Source organism: Polypterus senegalus, chromosome 18 (genome assembly GCF_016835505.1).
Source record: "Polypterus senegalus isolate Bchr_013 chromosome 18, ASM1683550v1, whole genome shotgun sequence".
In the NCBI taxonomy this organism is placed as follows: Eukaryota; Metazoa; Chordata; class Cladistia; order Polypteriformes; family Polypteridae; genus Polypterus; species Polypterus senegalus.
This window is the reverse complement of record NC_053171.1, coordinates 48,583,176-48,606,268: the sequence shown is the minus strand read 5'-3', so window position 1 is coordinate 48,606,268 and position 23,093 is coordinate 48,583,176. Positions and strand designations below refer to the sequence as shown.

General features: G+C 35.2%; 1 protein-coding gene across 1 annotated transcript in view; it reads left to right on the top strand.

Moving 5' to 3' along the window:
• ttc8 (tetratricopeptide repeat domain 8) overlaps window positions 1-21,069 on the top strand; it is a 50,083-nt gene extending 29,014 nt beyond the window's left edge. The window contains exons 3-14 of the mRNA XM_039741855.1: window positions 634-697; window positions 2,186-2,345; window positions 2,461-2,550; window positions 3,787-3,831; window positions 5,760-5,845; window positions 8,369-8,456; window positions 9,825-9,935; window positions 10,821-10,960; window positions 12,161-12,335; window positions 13,486-13,608; window positions 17,924-18,007; window positions 20,507-21,069. Coding sequence (XP_039597789.1) covers window positions 634-697; window positions 2,186-2,345; window positions 2,461-2,550; window positions 3,787-3,831; window positions 5,760-5,845; window positions 8,369-8,456; window positions 9,825-9,935; window positions 10,821-10,960; window positions 12,161-12,335; window positions 13,486-13,608; window positions 17,924-18,007; window positions 20,507-20,623 — 1,283 coding nt within the window. The 3' untranslated portion in view covers window positions 20,624-21,069. The remainder of the gene's footprint in view (window positions 1-633; window positions 698-2,185; window positions 2,346-2,460; window positions 2,551-3,786; window positions 3,832-5,759; window positions 5,846-8,368; window positions 8,457-9,824; window positions 9,936-10,820; window positions 10,961-12,160; window positions 12,336-13,485; window positions 13,609-17,923; window positions 18,008-20,506) is intronic.
• Window positions 21,070-23,093: the final 2,024 nt, after the last annotated feature.

Here is a 23,093-nt window from a genome sequence, read left to right as displayed (position 1 = left end):
GTCCAGAAAAGTCTTGACAGAAGTTGGCTTCTTGTAAGAGCTGTTACCAGAAACTCATTCTTTCAAAGTGGAAAGAAAGGCTAAGATATTCACCGTCACACGAGGACTCAGGTTCTGAACAAGGGCAACAAGTGTTCTGGACTAATGAGTCAAACTTTGAAAGTTTTTAGCTAAAAGAGGAGGCAGTTTGTCTGTAAAAGAGTAACAGAGTGCTACATGGATGAGTGCCTGCAACTAATATTCAAGCAAAACAGAGGTTCCCTAATAATAGTAATACTGAAGTCTTGTCTCCCACCACGATCTGGATGGTTTCAGGTTGCACTCTGCAAATGTAGTTGATAATCTTGTAAGAATTAATAGAATCCTCAATGCTGAGAAGTACAAGTGAAAACTAATGAAATTGCACACCAGTGTACCTAACAGTAAGGATGTAGTTTTAAAAGCAAAGAGCAAATACTGATTTTTAACATTTTTACTTTTCACTACTCTAGAAACTTTTCATTATTTTTAAAAGCATCTTTGCTTTATATATTTTGTTTTACATATGACTAAGAATATTACACAATACTGTGTATGTGAATATAAAGTGTATATATTACAGTATATTAGAACTATTTCATTTCTTCTTTTCAGGCCCTGGTACATCGCTCAAGCTTCCAGGCACAAGTCAGGGAGGTGGTCCAAGTCCAGCAGTCAGGTAGATTAATAATAACATTAGTTAATGCAATGACTGGAAAGAATATCCTAGGGCTGCATGTTTTGTGTTTTCTTTATTACAAATACCTTTCATGCAAAGCAGTGGTATTTTTGACGTGAGAATTCTGGTGGGGCCATACAATGGGAAGCTGGTACCTGGTCTGTCTCAGTTGGTATAACAATATTGTGATACCCTCTGATACTGTCATTATCTGAGAAACTACAGCCATATAGATTGAAATACAAGTAAAGTGAGTGCCTTACAGCCAACCCACTCATCTGCAAAATTCTGTTGACTGTGAACCGACTAAACCAAAAAAGCAACACCTCATGTTTAGAATATAAAAACCTTAGACATAAAAAAGTATAGGCCACAATAACTTAAAGAGTACGCAGACTAAACATCCCTGCACAACTAAAACTGCACACTGAATATCTGGTATCAGCGATAACGACTGTGTGGCCAGGTGTTGAAAGTAAAAAGACGATTTTCTCCATGCCTGTTCTTTCTACAACAAGGTTCTGTGCTTCTTCAAAATAGCAGTATCATACTGCTAGCTTCTTTTCCACAAATTCAATGGAACACAGATAGGCTTCTTTGGTGGTTTTTTCAAGTTTAGTGGGTCCTACTCAGTGGTAGACGAAAATCAAGATGTAGGATAATGTTATTCCAAGTATTGATTTCCTTACCTTATTTTAAATTATTGTGACCACCTTTAAGGGAGCAAATGATACTGGATTGTTCATACCTCTTCACTAGTGGTCTCAATTGTCATAATCGTGAACCAGAATTGCAAACGTGATTACGAAAAAAACAAAAGCAAAAAAAAAAGAACAACAACACATCAACAGGTGGTACTCAGTAGTACAACCTGGAAGCTCCGTCTCTAAACTATAATGTTTAATTTGAACATGCACACCCACACACCCCCAATGGTATAAAGAACACTGCAGGTTCAATTGGTCCTACCACTCAGCCGGAAACAGGCTTAGAGAAGCCAGCACAAAACTAATTTCACATACTACAAAAATAAATATTTTTCTAGATAAATAATTACATTGAGTATATGATAGAAAATTGCAGAAAAAAATTGAGGGTTTTTAACCCATTTTTAATAACATCAGTGAAGGAAGCTTATTACTTATGTTGCACAACATTTTATAGGGATGTGCCCCACTGTCCTTTAATGCAGAAATGTAACTGGTATCTCAATTTTAAAATTCATTTCTGTTCTCAAGATATCTTTATTAATGATGAATTTATTTTCAAAAGACATTTAATTGAATGAATGGATCTGTTTTTACCACTTAAAAGATTTTCTGCAGATATGTATTTTTTGTTGTCGTGCCTTCTATAATAAAGGTTGTCATATTAAAATTATCAACAATCTGCATCGTTTTTGTAATTATAGAATAAATTGTTTGTACAGTATGTTCACCATAACAATTTAAAGCATGTCTAATGTGTCATATTGTCATATTTTTTCAGACCGGTGACACATGCAGGGAGGCCAATTACTGGATTTGTTCGGCCCAGCACACAATCGGGGAGACCTGGCACCATGGAACAAGCAATCAAGACACCACGGACTGCTCACACTGCAAGACCTGTATCTAGTGCTTCTGGAAGATATGTTAGACTGGGAACGGTACATGATTAAGGCTTTAGTCCATGTCCATTAAAAACCTAAAAACAAATTACCTGCTTTATTCATTTATAAGCATGTTAACAAATGATTTTATATTTTGGTTATTTTTGTAAAGGCGTCCATGCTTACAAGTCCTGATGGTCCTTTCATAAACCTGTCCAGATTGAATCTAGCAAAGTATGCTCAAAAACCAAACTTATCAAAGGTAAGATGTATGTTTTTATGTACTGTATTTTATTTTCAAGAATGGTAAAAACACCAAAATATTTTCAGCAACAAACCATTCTGTTTCTCTAGTTCATTTGGCTAGCTGATGGCAAAGTTATTTTAGCATCCCCTTTATTCAATTCTTTACATTGCAATGTACCCACTTTTAACAATTGACATGGTTAGTTACATTTTTACCACTAAACCATTAGTTTCCTTCCAGAAAAAACTTTCTTTTATTTTGTTGAAATTAAAGTTCGCTATTCACTTTTTCAGTGTTGCACATTGCATTTTTTTTCTGAAAGACTGAATTAGATCCTGAGAAAGTCATACACATTCATACTATTTCAATTATTTTAGCTCTTCCTACTACAATATTCTTAGGTGGCAGTATGATTAGGGCATTCTCTATTATCTGTTTTTGTGCACCTTTGTGACAGCCAGGCTTGTGAAATAGTTAAAACATATCATTGCACCAAAGTTTTCAAGGCACATTTGCTCTTAATGATCTGTGGCAGGATGCACACTAACAAGTTCAAGCTCACTTTCACATCTGAACTTTCATGAGAGTTAAAATGCATTAAGTAATACTGAAGTCTTGTCTCCCACCAGGATCTGGCACTATCTCTTTCGCTTCAAAGGGGACAGCCCCATGAACCAGGATTCCTATTTCTCCAGCCCTACTACTGTGTGCTCAACTTAATTATATATTTTTAAAAGCTTTCTGTGTCTCCAATAAATTTGAATACTCTGTGTTTTTATGCAAGATTCTTAAAACAACTGGCTCCTGTCTTTCTGTACATTCTTTACATTTCCTAAGTTGTTGTTCATTACTGAAAGCATTCTGCTGTGCCAAGACCTGATGTAAGTCGAAATGTAGTTGTCTCCATTCAAGACTAAAGAGGTTCAGTTACCTTATCCAGTTTAAATAAGACATGCTGTTTAGTCTAGCATACACTTAGTTGGTTTTCCCTGCATATGTTCTAGAGATCTGTGTCTTTTTAGATGGATAGATAAAGAGATAGACAGTGTTTTATTGCTCCCTGTGAGTAAATTTGCATGCCCCTAGCATATTATAGCATTTGAGTACAGCTTCCTTTGATTATTATATAAACGTTTTTAACCACATAACCAAGTAATTTATTCACCTTTCTTGTTTGTGTGCATTGCCTACTGGAAAAAATGTTATATATGTGTACATAAACCTTTTAATCCTTTTTGTGTTTTTTTAAAGGCTTTATTTGAATATATCTTTCATCATGAAAATGATGTTAAAAATGTAAGTCATGATTCTTTTCCATGTTTTACTGTAAGTAATATGTTTCATTGTATGCTTGGTTTTCTTTTTGCATTCTTTTTATCCATCCATCCATTTTCCAACCCGCTGAATCCGAATACAGGGTCACGGGGGTCTGCTGGAGCCAATCCCAGCCAACACAGGGCACAAGGCAGGAACCAATCCTGGGCAGGGTGCCAACCCACCGCAGGACACACACAAACACACCCACACACCAAGCACACACTAGGGCCAATTTAGAATCGCCAATCCACCTAACCTGCATGTCTTTGGATTGTGGGAGGAAACCGGGCGCCGGAGGAAACCACGCAGACACGGGAGAACATGCAAACTCCCGCAGGGAGGACCCGGGAAGCGAACCCGGGTCCCCTAACTGCGAGGCAGCAGCGCTACCACTGCGCCACCGTGCCGCCCCATTCTTTTTATACTAAGCATAATTGTCCCATTTTACTGTGTCAAAGAATTTTAAACTAATGAAGTGTCAGTTACAAATAAACTTTGAAGTGAAACTTCTGGAAAGTGGCAAAATTCCACCTTTGGAAGTAGAATGTCACATATCCTTGAAGTTAGTATTTTCTATTTTCTAGAAATGTGAAAATATATAAAGATCTGAGAACACATAATCCTTTTACTTAAAAGAAACTGTATTCAAAAATATTAGACATTAGTAAACTAATATATATGGGGATAGGTTCAATCATTAGGAATTTCAGAGATCAGGCTCTTAACCCCCTGTATGATATTTGCAAGTCTTACTTGGATTAAAATATTAAAGAGCAAGGGAGGTCCCTTGAAGTTTTACAATCATCCACAGAATGTATAAAATCGAAGAACTTCCCACTTGAAGTTTCATAATTGCTTACTCTACATATAAAAAGAGTGTGCAGTGTCATTCATGGCCTTTCGCACTGTGATTGGGGCTGTATCAAATAGGATCGACAAAAAAACAGGGAGCTTAAAGATATTATTCTTGTATATTCCTTAAAACAGATCAGGGGCTAAAGCCTCTGATTGCCTCACCAAAAATGCCCACTATATGGAGATAATGACACTTTGGGCTCTTCAAAAAATATTAGAAGATATATTTTAATTGAAAATAACATAGTGGTGTACTATTTTAACTGGAAGTGATTTGTTGGAAAATTTTGAAAATGTGTAAAAAGTCCCCAATTGTATAGCTAATTAATGTACAATTACAATACTTTATGGACAGTTTGATGACTACAGCAAAAATATGAAAAGGTTAAATAAATCTTAAATCTGTGAAATGCAAAGGGGAAAAAGTCATAGACATGAATTAGTGCATTAGGTTACATGAGAAAAAGTACCTTAGGTTAGATTCAGGCAAAAAACAATCCAAAAAATGTACACCTGGTATAACATTCAGGTATGTTTTAGGACATACATTCACTGACAGACTCAAGTGTTGTAAAAATTCTATCAATTGATGTGTTATTGTTAGTTATTGCTTGTGAAGGTTCTATTGTTAAATGTAGTTCATATTTTTAAAACATGAAATTATTAATGATGTACCTGATCTGATGTAGAGTTAAAATCTGTGGAAGTTTTAAGTTGCAGTTGTGGACTAGAGTGTCAGGGGCTTTAACCAAGTTTGACAGTGTTTGTGGCCCAAAGATGATTTAGAACTTAATACCATTTTACAGTGTTAGCTGGTTATATTACTATTTTAGTATAATACTGAAACAAATCATAATGTTAAGTAATGTTTCTTTAGTCTTTGAGTATTTATTAATTTTTTGTCAAGACACGAAGAGGATTCAGCAGGCTGTCTTATAAGGCACATGGCTCACAGTATAATATATGAAAATAGGAGTAGAAATGTGAAGATATTAAAACCAATTTTTTTTAATCTTATTTTTGTAATATTTTTAATTTTATCTACAAATTAGGCACTGGAGCTTGCAGCCCTGTCTACTGAGCATGCACAGTTCAAAGACTGGTGGTGGAAGGTACAGCTTGGCAAATGTTACTACAGGTAATTCATCCTTTCCAGAGTTTATGACTTTTATGTTATTGAACTAAACACTTTCTGTAAAATGCAATACTGAGCAAATAGTTATGACTCTAAATAGCAATGTAGATGTTTATTTGTTTGGGAACATATGTGTTACTGTACCATAGATGGGTGGTGTTAGTAGTGAATGCCTGCAGTGACTTCACAGTGTAGTTGCAATTATCCTCATAATGACTGACTAATTTAAGCCTGGAGAAGAACAATTTAGTTAGTTTCATTATTTTTTTCCCAGATTTGCACTGAGGAGCAGCATGCTTTTCACAAGATTTATGTTGTTTTCAAGTAATATACAGTATTGGTTTCTGATAAAGAGGTATAGTTAGAAATAACAATTGTTTGTTGCTCCAAAGAAGAACACACTGTCATTTTTGTTTCTAGTAAAAACATACACTCAAAAGCATGATCACCTCACATACACAGAATAAACTTATGTAAATACAGATTGCTAGAAGGCCATGTAAATGAATGCTGCTAAAGAATTTTTTAGAAAAAAATATAAGCTAAAAAATTTACTGTAAGAACACAGAAAAAAATCATTAAATTAACTGAGACTTCTATTTTATTATTTTTGTTAATTAAGTCACTGATTAGGACTGGTTACTAGAAAAACCAGTAGCCACCATTAGACTTCAAGACTTTAGTTCTTGGCCCATATTTCATTATTATTATCTAGAAAATTTGTACAATAAAAAGTGTAAACATTCACCAGAATGGTTATGTAGATTATACTGTTTCTAGTGCCAAATGAGCACTTTCAGTGTTTAGGATTATTTCCAGGCTGAAATAAAAAATTTTAAAGTACAAAAAAAAAGGATGTAGCCATCCCTGTCTTGCTAGGCCCGGCTAACAACAAATCTATTGAACATCTCTTTTATGTAATTAATTTCTAAGAATAACTAGGAAGGGAGGATAAATGCTTTTGTAAGTCATTGACCTCCATCAAAGTACATTATAAGAAGTGTGACAGGCGCTTGGCGTCCATGCCCAGCTGGGACACCCCTGCACACTGTATTCAGGGGGAGCAGCCCTGGACAGTGCAATACCTCCCCCTGGACGCTAGATGGCCGCCCCCCTGGGCTGGTGTAGTGCCTCAGTTTCCCACAGGGCTCCCTGGGAATTGGAGTTGGGGGCAGCCCTGTTGGGTCCCGCAGGTACCTCCAGGGGCTGCTGTGTTTGGGACTCCTGAGCCTGTGTGGGCAACAGCTTCATCACACCTGGAAGTGCCGCCGGATATTGGTGATCAAACACCTGGAGCACTTCCAGGTGACCTATAAAAGGGAGCCAGCAACCACCACTCATCGGCCAGAGTCGGGTGGAAGAGGACAAGGTTGCTAGGGAGGAGTGGTGGTGCCAAGGAAGTAAAAAGTGCTTGTGCGGTACTGGTGCTTGGGACTGTGTTGTGGCTGGGGGGATTACGGGGAAGACGTCCCCCCAGCTGAAGAGAAATAAAAGTCTTTGTATTTTAGACGTGCCTCCTGTGTCCACTCTGTGTCAGGTCAGGTGCTATATAGTGCCTTTCACAGAAGAAGTAAATTCTAAAATAAATTAGCAAAAAAAGATATAAAAAGCCTTATAAACTTTTACAGAGATATTAGAAATACTGTAATAACTATTTTAACTGTTTTTTGTCAAAACAATTTTAAAATATTATCAACTTTAGGTTATAGTTAAATATATTATACAGTACATGGTGCCTAAACATGTATCATTAAAGGTATATAGAGTAATGCTTAATAATATCCCTACTTATACAGCATCAGTTTTTGTTTCAGTAGTATCTTTGTATTGTCTAGTATTGCAATTGAATAAAAAGAGAAGCTAAGTTGTACATTCATTGTTTCTTTTGCCCGCTCACCAATCTCCAACTACCCACCAAAGGTCTCTGCTACCCATAATATTTTTATGTATCTGATAGTGATTCTCTGCACCAACTAAGCTTCTTAGTGTACTTATTAGTGGTAGCAAGCAAACTTTTTAGTTTCACCTCAGTGTTATTTCTGAATTTTCCTGCAATAACTTCTGCTGCCAGAGACGTCCTACAAAATCCAAAGTTTCCCTGTGATCTACACTGACCCCTGGAACAAATATATTTTTAAGCATTTTCTTTAAATAGAGAGGTGCCTAAGAATAGTTTCATAAAGTATGCCCACAGCAAAATGTTTATACTGGTTATTTGTTGGGCTTACAACAAGAATAATGCACCTTTTATAGTTTTCTCCATGTCAGGACTTAATGTGATCAGTGGCCCTTTTCCCACTGGCTGAAAGAGCAAGATCTCCAAATGTCAGAGTTTTTTGCCTTTTAAATGGCCTTTTCTCTGTATTTTATCCTCTTTACCGTTCACAATGATTCTTTTTGCCCTTGGCATCCTAACCAGCCATACAAACCTATATTGTTTAATTGATGTAGTAAATTTATAATATTTCAATTAAGTACGTGACTTTTTTGACACTAATTGTTTTTACATTTATTATATCTCCTCAGGCTTGGGTTGCTCCGTGAAGCAGAAAAACAATTTAAATCTGCACTGAAACAACAGGATATGGTTGATACATTTCTCTTTTTGACAAAGGTATTATTTTTGTAAGAACTGAGTGGTTTATCAACCAAGTGAGAAAAAGCCTATTAACTGAAATACAGAAATTTAATTTCAATTAAAAAAAATGTTAAATGAAAATATTTTTATAATGAGGGATAAATACATGCAGCCTGTAGAATGAATTAGTGGCAATTGGTATGTGTGGAGAGTTGGCATGATATTCTTTTTCACATAGTACTCTGGTTTTCAATCGTATCCCTAAAAATGTGTGTTAAGTTGGTTGGTGACTCTAAATATGACTTAGTATGCATGATTGTGGATGTGCGTCAGATACTACAAGTACTGTGATTAGTTTAATTAGGTTCCGGTAATGGTTGCATAAATACAGTAATTCTTTTAATAGATGTACTGTATACGCATTACCTTCTTAGTATACTTCCTTATGATTACAAAAAACATATACTGTAGATCATATCATGTATTTATTGCTTTACTTTTTTTTTTTTTACCTTTTTCTTGTTTGAGGAGTAACCAAAAAAACCTTGGTTAAGTTAAATCTTACCTGTTTGAAAAAAAAACATTTTTATTATTTGGATAATCAACTTGTACATAATAGTTCTTCAGTCAAGCAGTAAATCAGTATTTTATACAGCTTCTTTTTCAGTTGGTTTCATTTTAATTCTCTTTTGTAAGGTGTGCTATCTTTTTAATTTCTGTGGATAATTTCTGTAAGGATTGAACTAGGGCCCCTGGTATGGTACTTGGCATACATATTACAGATGATGCTATTTGATTTTGCGTTTCACCACATTTACATTCTAAACATTAACTAGTGTAATATTTACATAAATACTCTCATACTTCCTTATCCAAATCAGGTTCATGGGAGGAGTCTATTTTATCAGTAATAAGAATAATGCAGAAACCAACTCTGGACAAATGCTAGTCAATTGCAGGGCCCATTCACATGCAAAATCCCACTGGGCCAATTTCAAATTGGCCATCAATGTACTGTTATTATCTCTGGGGATGAAGGAAGAAAACTGAAGTAATCAGAGAAAAACACACACAGACAGCTCCTTAACATGGGAGTTCAATCGAGGACTTTGAATGTATGAGGCAGCAGTGTTGACCTCTGCATCATCATACCTCTCTAATGACTTTGAATGTTTTTACAATTGTAACATTATTCTTGTATGAGTAATGTTTTAAAAGTGCTTGATACTGACAATCTAATCAGACTTCTTGGAATCCACATAATGCTAAAAATCCACTATTTTCCTGATGACAAAATGTGAATTTTTATTTCTGAAATGTATTAAATTAAAATAAATCTTCCTTTACTTTAAGAAGTGTATCAGTGTTTATGTGTTTTTAACATAATGTCATTAATTTCAACAGGTGTACATACGGCTGGACCAGCCATTAGCAGCTTTAAACCTTCTGAAGCAAGGTCTAGATGTCTTTCCTGGAGAAGTTACACTGCTTACAGGAATAGCCAGGATTTATGAGGCATGTTATCCAGCCATAGGCTTTCATTGATGTTTTCTGTTTGTTCATCAATATATTAGTTTTTGAACATACTGAAACTCATATTTCCTAAATAAATGTTCCTTCCCAACTGCACATTAAAGAACCTGACAATACCAGCTAATATAGTCTAGTCACTTCTACCTCTGCTCTAGGAATGAGTCTTTATTAGTGATAAGATTCACTAAACCTTATGCATTTGTGTTTCATGCAAACCAATTAAGTTCTGTTGCACGGCTGGCTAAAATTTAACAACATACTCATCAGTTATCCATACATTTTATGTTCTCTTTGTCTTCAGCGTTGTTACAGTGTGGTATTTCATTTCATGACATATCAGTAATCCATTTATTATCCAGTTTTTCTTTAATTATTAAACATGAATGTGTGTTTATAATAGATTTAGAAATCTTACACTGGTAATTTGACAATGCAACTAGAAACATAACTTCCATGCATTATAGGTCATTTTCAGCAATATCTAATGTGCAAGTACAAAATCTCCCTCTTTTAGTAATGATTTCTTTTAAACTAACTGCTGGTGTCAGTATTATTTGATCCCTATATAACAATGACAATCCATATGAGGAATTTTATTTTACACTTAGTTTACAAATAAATGATTCAGTTGAACTCTTCAATGTTGTTTTCATGTGTCAGTGTAAAAGGATAGACACATTATTACATATATAAGTATTGTTAAGTGTTTCAACATTTTATCAGTAGCTGAAATAATATCAAGCATTTGTTGGACTGTATAACAAGTATTATATTAAATTAGACTTGTTTATCATAAAAATGAGACATAAATGAAATGGGCTTACATAATTTAGCCAATCTTTTGTTTTACTTTTCGTATTTTACCAGGAGATGAATAACATCACCTCTGCCACAGAATATTATAAAGAGGTGCTTAAACAAGATAATACTCATGTTGAAGCAATTGCTTGTATAGGAAGCAATCATTTTTATACAGATCAGCCTGAAATTGCCTTGCGGTTTTATAGGTAAGCAAAATAGTTAAAGCTGTTAATGCACTGTGGAAACTCTTAGAATGCCAACTAAGCTGATTGATTGATATATATATATATATATATATATATATATATATATGTTTATTTATTGCATGGTTTGTTTCTTATTGCATTTTTTTTACATCACAATGTTTATAATGTTGTACAGTACTCTTGGCTTATTAATAGAAGAATACTTAAATAAAAAAAAATACAAAAGCATTCAAATTCCTTCAATTGATCCATTCTTATAACTGGTTAAGCAATTAAATACTTTAAGGGAACCAGAGCCTTTCCTAACAGCACTTAGTTCAGGCACGAACCAATTTAGATTTGCTAATAAGTTATATGAACATCACCACTTAGATAGTGACAAACCATGGGTTCATGATGTCTATTAGCTGGAAATAGTTAATTCACATAAATAAACAAATAAAACATTTTTTGGACAAAAAGTAACTCTCAATTGCCGTTTTGACACTATCCAGAATGAAAAACTACTCTGTTTAACTGATAATTAGAGCACCTAGTGTAAAGTTCAACAAAATTTACAGAACATATTTAAAATTACATTTTGAACATTTTTACTGTACTTAGAAAAATATAAAGAACTTGGCAAGAAATCATTTGCACAAAAATTTAGTCATTTGTTTAACAGGTGCTGATCTGCCTTGCTTTTATAAAGTGCTATATATACAGAATTTACTTGTTGTTTATCATCAGACAGCTTTGGTTTACTCCAGAAATTTCTCCACTGATTAATTTTTACTGGTGTTTGCCTTTTAAGATGAGCACCTGCCTTGCAGTTTTTCCTGCTGGTTCAGCTTCAAGCTGTCTATTATTTTGTTGACATAAAAAATATAAAATATATAAATGGCAAATGAATATGTAGTTAGATTAACTAAATATATGCAGGTTCTTTTCTTTGTGAATGCCATATACAGTTTAGATAAAGCCCATCCTAATATTAGTAATATTTTTTCAGTTTTTTGCTGCTTTATTTTTTCTACTAAGAAACAACATTTATTTTTCATTAGGCTGACCTGCTCAGAATTTAAAATAAATTCTGTATGAATTTCAGTACAGTATTTGGAAACAGTCCAGGATAGCACTTTGTGGATATTAATTAGTATGCCAAATGAAAACTGTCTTTTAGTTCAGTGTAATTAAGCAAATTTCTTTTTTCTGATTCAGACGACTGTTGCAGATGGGAGTTTACAACTGTCAGCTGTACAACAACTTGGGTCTTTGTTGCTTTTATGCCCAGCAGTATGATATGACTTTAAGCTCATTTGAAAGAGCCCTTTCACTAGCTGCAAATGATGAAGAAGTAGCGGATGTTTGGTACAATCTGGGGCATGTGGCAATTGTATGTAATCCAAAAATAAATGTATTTCAATGTGTGGTAATGTTGTGTTTTTTATTTATTTAATTAATATTTAAAAGCTTAATTTTGGTGTTTATACTTGAGAATACTTTAAATGATGAAACTAAAAACTAAATTTTAAGGAGTGGATTAATAGGAATAATCACCGTAGACAGCCACTATTTACATTAAGACAGAATTTACAGTATAAAATAGTTTAATGGCGGTTACCGATTACCATCCACACAAATAAATTTAGCATAAATTTGCTATTTATTTGTACTATATTAGAAGCCTTGTTTGCATATTTAACTAAGGTAAAAAAGCAAGTAATAATCCTTAAATCTTAGCTATATGTGGACAATAATGCACGCAATTAATTAATTATATATAGTTAACAAAATGATATTTATTCAGGATAAAATGCATCTAGACACAAATGCAGAAGGGCAGTATGTTAAAGGCATACTTTGTGAGAGAAACTAGCCACATCTTAAATAATTTCAGTTCTAATTTGTAACAAAGAACACGTCTGAGTCTTACAGCTCTGCTGAATATCATATTTTGTCTCTGCTGAATAGTGCAACTAAACTGAACATTAGAGCACAATTAGATTGTAAAACTGTACATTAAATTCTAAACAGTATGTGCCATCTCTGGAAGCCTTTTTCAAAGAATATTTGAAGTTGCTAATTATCAGTTAGATCATACAGTATATTCAAAAGCAGATCTTATGGCTTTGACATTGTACTTAATGTGACACTGTAATCTCAAAGGGAATAAAGAAACTCTATTTTTCAAAGAGTTTATTGTGTGTTATGAATCTACATTATTGGTCTCTAATATTTAATTAGTATTTTACTAAGATGTTTTGATTATTAATTCAATAGTAATAGGTCATGGTAACAAAGTTTAACTAATTTGTACAGTTATGCAGTAAATGATGACCAAACTGTATGTGCATATCATTTCTTTCCAGTTTTCTGCCCTTCTCTATGGTATAATCTTATTTGCTGCATTACAATTTGAATAAACATTAAAGTATTGCAATAAATTTGCTCAGAAAGCTGTTTGTTTTAACATTCTACTGAAAGATGTACCATTACAAATCTCTATTCCAATACTTACAATTTTTCCTCATTTTACTTCACAGGGCATTGGGGATTCAAATCTAGCATACCAGTGCTTTAAATTGGCCTTGGCCAACAATAATGACCACGCCGAAGCATATAATAATCTAGCAGTCTTAGAACTACGGAAGGGTCGAATTGAGCAGGTGAGATGTTTCAATGGGTACCTCAATGAAATTTTATGCATGTTCAGGCTTAATTGACAATTTAGTTTTTTCATAGTTTTTACTTTATATGAATTCATGTTTGCTTTTTGTTTGACTTCATTCATCAGTTTCTTTACTGACATTGCAAAAGTCTAGAATTAGCCAACAAATTTAAATTTCATATTCTTTAGCTATTTTAGGAAAATACTATATGTTCCATGTAAAATATTTAAAAACTAGTAAAAGCTATCTACATCCAGGTTAACACTTCCTCACACACCACATCTTTGGAGGGCAAGGTTGAGGCTTCACTGTGTGTGTCAAAAACTTAAAATTCTTAACATGTCTGGAATATTTATGCAATAAATTACTTAGTAAAGTTGCAGAGACAAAGGCATCTCGGCATTAAGGGCAAGTGGGGCCCATTTCCCAGCAGATGACCCTGTTTTGTCAAGATTAATTAAACAGTAATCTCCCCTCAGTAAGTAAACATCCATCCATTTCCTTGTTCTGCTTAAAGAGGGTAAAGTCGCAAGGCAGCTGGAGCCTATCCTTACTATTTAGTGTGATTTTGTTTTTTTGTTTTTTTTTTCTTTTCATTATTCAGCATTCATTTTATCATCACTGGTGCTGGTAAACTATAGTGTACATTGAGAAATGCAGCGTCTTCCACTCCCTCCTTCACGTAAAGTTTAATGAAGGCTGTTTCCTTTTTTAGCTGCCATCCAATGCCACTACGACTGCTACTCTGATCATCCATGGCTCCTTTCATGCACATGAGTGAACTTCCATAAGGCAGCTAGTTCAAATGGAATTTCAGGGTGCATTTTAAAAAAGCCTGTTAAAAGCTTTTAGTAACCTGTTAATTGGGGTTTTAACAAACATGTATAATGCCCAAGAGAATCTGTGTTTCACACCTTTCACCAATTGTCAAAGAGAATAAAGGCAGCCTATTTCAATGACAGCAGTACCGTAATGGTCTTTCCCGTTTTAATGAAATTCTGTGAGATACTGTTTTTGAGACACATTAAACGAAGTATTATAGAGAGTCTACACTGCCTCCAGTTTGCATGTTGTCACAACTTCTACACAAAGGACATCAAATACATTGCATTGCATGGAATGCCGGCACACCTGGATAATTAAAATGGCTATGCCAATGTGGTATCACTAAGCTACTAGACATGGAACTCGGTACCACCCTCTGCAACTGGTTTTTGGACTTCCTAACTAGCAGACCTCATCATGAGCAGATCGGAAGCCTAAGGGAAGAACAAAGAATGCTAACAATACAATGCATTTTTGTGATCATTTCAAAAAATAAACCAAGGCATGAAAATAATACATTAGGTGTGCAGTAATACCATAAGAATAATAAGTGAATGTCCATATTTTTTACTGACTGGGAATTGTGATGTGTTGTTTTGGGGTTGTCCCTTGGCACAGTCTTCCAGCCTGTAGCACACTTTCTGTGAATATTGCTCATATTGCATTTTAATATTCCAAGTCTGTACTAACTGATTTTTTAATTAACAGCTTGACCCCAACCATTATTATTTAAAGAATTTGATTGGATCACCTTGGCTGCTCTGCCACATACAAAAGCATCCTGATACTTTCATTTAAAAAAAAAAACAAACTTTTTTTTATTAATTGTAGATGGGATGCCAGTTAGAAAAACAAATTAGTTGAACCAATTTAAAAGAATGTGTAAATCCTTTAAGTAACTCAATGTTTTCATTTATGGAACTCGCTCAATCCACTTTTACAGTCACTTGGAGCCAAAGAATATTGCAGCAGTGGGCACAAGACAGAAAATAACCCTGGAAAAGGTTGAACCTGATGCTAATTACTGTGCCAACCCATTCATGAATTATATATGCATAATAATGTAACATAATTAAATAAACTTGTACACAAAGTTCATACTTTGAAAAGATAAGCTTACTTTACACAAGTATACAGTATCTTCTGTGTACATTATCCAATTAAGAAAGTCCCTGGGTGATACTGTAGATGATATCATATTTCCTATTTGTGGCCAATCCTCACTTGACATGACAAATTCCATTTCATGCATTTTGACTACTCTGTGTTTTAAAATGTATTTAAGTCATGTAAAAGCATTACAATTAGGTTTGCAACTACTACAACTTTGTAACTAGGTTTGACCTTTTAATTGGTTTAGGCGTGGGTTTGAACACATTCAGTTTTTTTGTAAACAAACTTAAACAAGTTGTATTCTGAACCTTTCTGTGATTTAAACCTTAAATTGTGAGGTTATTTGGAGATTCATTTAAGACAAAAGACTGGACTGGATATTGTTGTAGGACATGGCACACAAACCCACACTCACGTCTGTACCATAGGTAACCTACCAAATGTACAGTTAGGTCCATAAATATTTGGACAGAGACAACTTTTTTCTAATTTTGGTTCTGTACATTACCACAATGAATTTTAAATGAAACAACTCAGATGCAGTTGAAGTGCAGACTTTCAGCTTTAATTCAGTGGGTTGAACAAAAAGATTGCATAAAAATGTGAGGCAACTAAAGCATTTTTTTAACACAATCCCTTTATTTCAGGGCTCAAAAGTAATTGGACAAATTAAATAACTGGAAATAAAATGTTCATTTCTAATACTTGGTTGAAAACCCTTTGCTGGCAATGACAGCCTGAAGTCTTGATCTCATGGACATCACCAGATGCTGGGTTTCCTGCTTTTTAATGCTCTGCCAGGCCTTTACTACAACAGCTTTCAGTTGCTGTTTGTTTGTGGGCCTTTCTGTCCGAAGTTTAGTCTTCAACAAGTGAAATGCATGCTCAATTGGGTTAAGATCAGGTGACTGACTTGGCCATTCAAGAATTTTCCACTTCTTTGCTTTAATAAACTCCTGAGTTGCTTTGGCTGTATGTTTTGGGTCATTGTCCATCTGTATCATGAAACACCGCCCAATCAATTTGACTGCATTTAGCTGGATTTGAGCAGACAGTATGTCTCTGAACACCTCAGAATTCATTTGGCTGCTTCTGTCCTGTGTCACATCATCAATAAACACTAGTGTCCCAGTGCCACTGGCAGCCATGCATGCCCAAGCCATCACACTGCCTCCACCGTGTTTTACAGATGATGTGGTATGCTTTGGATAATGAGCTGTTCCACGCCTTCTCCATACTTTTTTCTTGCCATCATTCTGGTAGAGGTTGATCTTGGTTTCATCTGTCCAAAGAATGTTTTTCCAGAACTGTGCTGGCTTTTTTAGATGTTCTTTAGCAAAGTCCAATCTAGCCTTTCTATTCTTGAGGCTTATGAGTGGCTTGCACCTTGCAGTGCACCCTCTGTATTTACTTTCATGCAGTCTTCTCTTTATGGTAGACTTGGATATCGATACACCTACCCCCTGGAGAGTGTTGTTCACTTGGTTGGCTGTTGTGAAGGGGTTTCTCTTCACCATGGAAATGATTCTGCGATCATCCACCACTGTTGTCTTCCGTGGGCGTCCAGGTCTTTTTGCATTGCTGAGTTCACCAGTGCTTGCTTTCTTTCTCAGGATGTACCAAACTGTAGATTTTGCCACTCGTAATATTGTAGCAATTTCTCGGATGGGTTTTTTCTGTTTTCGCAGCTTAAGGATGGCTTCTTTCACCTGCATGGAGAGCTCCTTTGACCGCATGTTGTCTGTTCACAGCAAAATCTTCCACATGCAAGCACCACACCTCAAATCAACTCCAGGCCTTTTATCTGCTTAATTGATAAGACATAACAACGGACTTGCCCACACCTGCCCATGAAATAGCCTTTGAGTCAATTGGCCAATTACTTTTGAGCCCCTGAAATGAAGGGATTGTGTTAAAAAATGCTTTAGTTGCCTCACAATATGCAATCTTTTTGTTCAACCCACTAAATTAAAGCTGAAAGTCTGTACTTCAACTGCATCTAAGCTGTTTCATTTAAAATTCATTGCGGTAATGTACAGAACCAAAATTGGAAAAAAGTTTCTGTCCAAAAATTTATGGACCTAACTGTATGTGTTTGGTTTTTACTCCATCTTGTGGATAGGAAAAAATAATGACTCTGTTAAAAAATGTAAGGATTCTGTGATGTTTTACCAAATAAAATGAATGAAGAAAAAACACAACTGGGATTAGCTAAAAGTAAATGGTTTTTCCCTGTTAAATATGCATGGCCATAAAATACACACATACTTGTATTGTGCTTATTGATAAATTGTAAGTTTTTTGTGTTAATTGTGTTTTGAACTTTATCATTAAAACATCTGTTTGCCTATCTGTGAATGTCTCTATTTTACAGGCAAAGGCTTTCCTTAGGACATCTTCAGCATTGGCACCCCATATGTATGAACCACATTTCAACTTTTCTTCACTTTCCGAAAAGGTAAAACTTTATCCAAAAATTACATCTATTACTACTTAAAAAAATATATATATATATATATATACTGTATACTGTGTGTATATATATATATATATATGTATATATATGTATATATATATATATATATATATTTATATATATATATATATATATTTATATATATTTATATTAAATAAATAACTGAAAAAGTTCTGTGAAAATATTTGTTTTTTTACTTCGAAGGCATTCTTCAATATGTCAGCTTCATAACTTCTGTGTTCGGTAGAAATTTAAAATACTGAACTTGATTTTAAGTATTTTTAATTGATACACTCTAATGTTACTTTATACTTTTTAGATTGTAATAGTGAGCCAGGAAGGAAAGTCCATGTATATATTCTTATCAAAATTTAAAATAGATACAATGTATTTGTAATTCGACACTTGATTATACTGTGTTTAGGATAAGTGCACCATCTCAGCACATTATCTCATTCAGAATAATGCCAAACAGTCTCAAAATATCAGTAATTGTATGTTTATATAAAGTAAAACTCCAAAAAGAAAGTAACACAAAGGAATTCAAAATATGCAAAGGAAATAAAAGACAAAGCAAACCCTCCTATCCTTCTGGGTTTTCCTTAATAAGTTTGGTTTGTCTACTTACCTACTTCCATTGTACCATAAAGCACACTTCCTTTCTTCTTCTATCTCTCCTTCTCACAACTTTAGACTTTTCCTTATACTACCGGCAATATCCATCCATCCATTTTCTAACCCGCCAAATCCGAATACAGGGTCACGGGGGTCTGCTGGAGCCAATCCCAGCCAACACAGGGCACAAGGCAGAAACCAATCCTGGGCAGGGTGCCAACCCACCGCAGGACACACACAAACACACCAAGCACACACTAGGGCCAATTTAGAACCGCCAATCCACCTAACCGGCATGTCTTTGGACTGTGGGAGGAAACCGGAGCGCCCGGAGGAAACCCACGCAGACACGGGGAGAACATGCAAACTCCACGCAGGGAGGACCCGGGAAGCGAACCCGGGTCTCCTAACTGTGAGGCAGCAGCGCTACCACTGCGCCACCGTGCCGCCCTACCGGCAATATGGCCTACTTTATACCAAATGGTTGCCATTTCCATCAATGCCCCCAATTCACTGTGTGACTCTAATTGAATTACTTAACTTGCCTGAGATAAAAAATGTAAAAATATATATTATTAGTTTTCCTTCAACTGCATTTGTAAAGTGGTTTGGAATAGGTACTTACTATAGGAGAAGGTACTATATGAATTAAACTGTACTTCTTTGTCCATTCCTTCTCCTCTCAGTGAGATTTTTTCTTTCTATCTTTCTTTCTTTCTTTGTCTGTGGGCTCTTAGTATGTTTGTGATGTGGCTCTCAAACTCATCCTGCTTTACTTCCATGCGGAAAAGCATCTTTAACTACAAGGATACCTGGCTTGAGTTCCCTCTAGTGGCTCCCAGTATTTATGCAGCACTGAGACTCGTGTAACACTTAAAGACCCAGTGCCTCAGCCAGCTTCCAAATTGCAAGCTGCTCATCTCAAAAGGACCATGTGCTGCCTAGCAGGACAATGCCCAGCATTACCATTACATGGACAAAATAATCCATACTCCTTTTCTATAAACCATGTTCTGCAGCCTAATAGCCTGGAGACCAGCTTTTTATTCTCTACTTTTGGCAGCTTGCTTTCTATTTTTCGAGGGTGAATTCCACATTGCCACATTAAGGCTTGCATGCATTCTTCTAATATTCTCTACTTGTCTGTGGATAAAGCATCCAAGCCCATACTGGGCTGCCTGTGCTCTGATGGCCTAGGCTACTCTCCGCAGCTTCATCCTAGAACATAATTGTCTCACACTCATTTTTTGACACTATTTACAGTGACTGGCTGCATTGTCCCTGTTTCCTAAAGTGACTTAACACAGAGGCTATGTCATTCCCATTGTAGATCCCTTAGTTTCCATGGGATAATCAGTGGTACTGTTTCCTGTCCTTTGCCAAATTGGTGGCACTTGAGTTGTTACAAAATACTTTTAATTGAAACCCTATACAGTTTATAATAAAAATATATTTATATCTTCCTGAAACATGTTTTTAGGGAATTTATTGTCACATGCACAGACTGCAAAATTCTGTAGGTGCTAAATAACATGTAATACATTTTGGTCATATGACAAAAGATAAAATGAAACAAGAGTTTGGGAACACCCTTATGAGCCAAGATATTTAAAGGGAAGGAACTATATTGCAAAAGTTGCATGGATTAGTTTTTTAATCTGTAATTCCACACTGGAGGAGGTAACACTGAATGCCACAAACATAGGAGCAGAATGTGGAACACTAACATTCTGTTTGACAGATATTCTAAATAAATATTGTACTAAAGTACTGTGTTTGCATTAAGGAAAGGGGTAATTCTAAATAATGATAACAGTACACCTACTGGTGAACCTACTGAACATTTTGTTTGTATTTTCTCTTTAGGTGGGAGACCTTCAGAACAGTTACATAGCTGCAAAGCAAGCAGAGACAGCATACCCAGACCATACGGACACTCAACAACTTATTAAACAGCTTCGACAACACTTTGCTATGCTCTGAGTTTACATCTAATGCAGTTATTTGTTTTGTAAAGGAGTTTAAAAATTATGCTGTCTTATTAGTATTTACAGGTCATAAAGGGAGGGACAAGAGGCTCTTTACTATCTATATTACTTAGCCTGCTCTGCAAATAAATTCATACTTTGTTTTTGCTTGAAAGATAGTTTCATTGCTGTGCTGCTTTAATAGCATAAATCCACAACAATATTAACTACAAAATACTGAATAAATTATTTAAATGGAGCATTATATGCAACAATAATTACTGTTTTTGCTTCTTATATCATTTGAAAATATCTACCAGTTTCCTTTTTTGTACGGTATGCTGTAGATAAAATTTGTATAACACTTAAAATTTTATAGTGTAATAATTTTTTGTAATAAGATACAAACATTTGTGTATTTATTATTTGCAAAAGTATGAGAAGTAAATGCTAAATGCTGAATTTTGATTTTCCTTTTTTTAGATACTGTCATGTATTACATATAATATACAATTCCAATTTTGTAGTGTACCAAATGACTGATGGAATACGGAAATGATCAGTTTAAACATTATCATATCTAATTTTTTGTGTTTTTGTGAACATGTGTGTCATAAACATAAGAAACATTCATCAAGCTGTCCCAATATCTCATCCAGATTCTTCTTAAAGTTTGTCAAGATTTCTGCTTTCAACTACATGTCTTGGTAGTTTGTTCCAGAGTCACAGAACTCTTTAAGTAAAGGAGTGCTACCTTTAGTTTTAAATGCACTTCCCCTTAATTTCCACTGATGTCCTTGAGTACTTGATTCACCCTATCATAAATATTGCATAAAAAATATGTAATTTCTGCCTTATAATCCATGCTACATGGATATAATAGAGCAGATGAATAGGACTCTCCTAGTGTCTGTCCACTACCAGAATAATAACAAAGTGTGTTGGTGTGTGTGTGTGTGTTTAACAATGATAAAACTGATAGAATTGTCACAATAATGGAGTGATCAGGTTAACAAAAGAACAGAAAATAGACAAAACTGCTGGCCTTCTGAAACTCCTCACAAAGGCAACTGCCCTGTCTGCTTGTTGAGGTGGTTTATTCACTTCCCATCTCCCATGTATCTCACAAACATCCTTACAATCTTGACCTCCTCTTTCAGCCCTGAGTCTTCATGCCAAATTCAACTCCTGACTCTTGACTCCTCTAAGGAGGTGTAGTTTGAGTTGCAGGAACGCTATGGTGGAACACCCTTTATTGCCACCTAGCTTACCTAATTTCTCTGAGCACAATAGTCCTTAAAGGGCTCGTTTTCTCAGGCAGCTTCAGGGCTGGGTGTTTTCTCCCAGTCGGGGACAAGTGCTGCCATCCAATGGGCTAGAAGGAAATTACTAGCCTCCTGTCATTTTTCCTTTCCCTATATCCCATTTATACTAATAGTAATTACACATTGCATTCTTCAAGCTATACCATTTTTCCCATTGAATAGATAGCATAAGTACTATCATAGTACACATAGGAACAGAATAATTTAAATAGAATACCAATTACACACTTTAATGAACTGGAGAGATAATATTAAATTACTAGCTAAATAACTGTAAAGGAGAATGTAAGTCCTGTGAATTAATATACTGTAGAACAAGGCAGGACAGAGAGCAATAAACAATTTATTTCTGATATCACTTATACCAACACAATTCAATTACAAATTCAGTTGGGCCAGATTTTCAAACCAAGAAATTTAGCAGGGCCAGACATTTTCAGAGGTCAGTATGTAGCAGGTAATGACACATTTTAAACCAACACAAATAAATGTACTGAAAAACCAGCAATGTTTATTCAATGACTCCCTTTTAAATTTGGATACACGTGTAATTAGGAGTGTCATTTTTGTAAACATTTGTTACATTTGGATCAAGTTTGAGGTACTGTGAAGGTGTATATACTGTATATATTGTCACAAACGTGCGCATGGGAATCAGCTGAAGGGCCTAAACACTAGTAATTCTATGCCAGGCCAGGGTGTGGCGAAGTGTACTGACTGTCTCTCTCAGTCCCTTGCAGACCTTTTCCGGGAAATCCCGCCTGTTGCCGGCCCCAAGGATGACGCCACTTCCGGGCACAAGGACACCACTCCCAGTTTCGGCATAGATGACGTCATTTCCCTTCCAGCCCTTTAAAACTGCCATCTTGCCTCAGTACAGGCAGTTCTGTTCTGGACTCTAAACTAAGCACATCGTGCATTTTAAAACTACTTTTTGCAGCCGATTCAATTATACAGGTGGCTGCCCCAAATCTTTATGATGTCTCCGACTCATTCTTATTACAATATATATATATAATATGTTTTGTTTATTGGTGAAAAAACATAACGTTTAAAATGTGAAATTGACAAATCCTTAAGTATCCTTCTATATAAAAGCGGTCAGGATTGTCCTTCCGTCCCGTGAGTGTTACGCAGGCGCGGAGTTTCACACACGCCCTG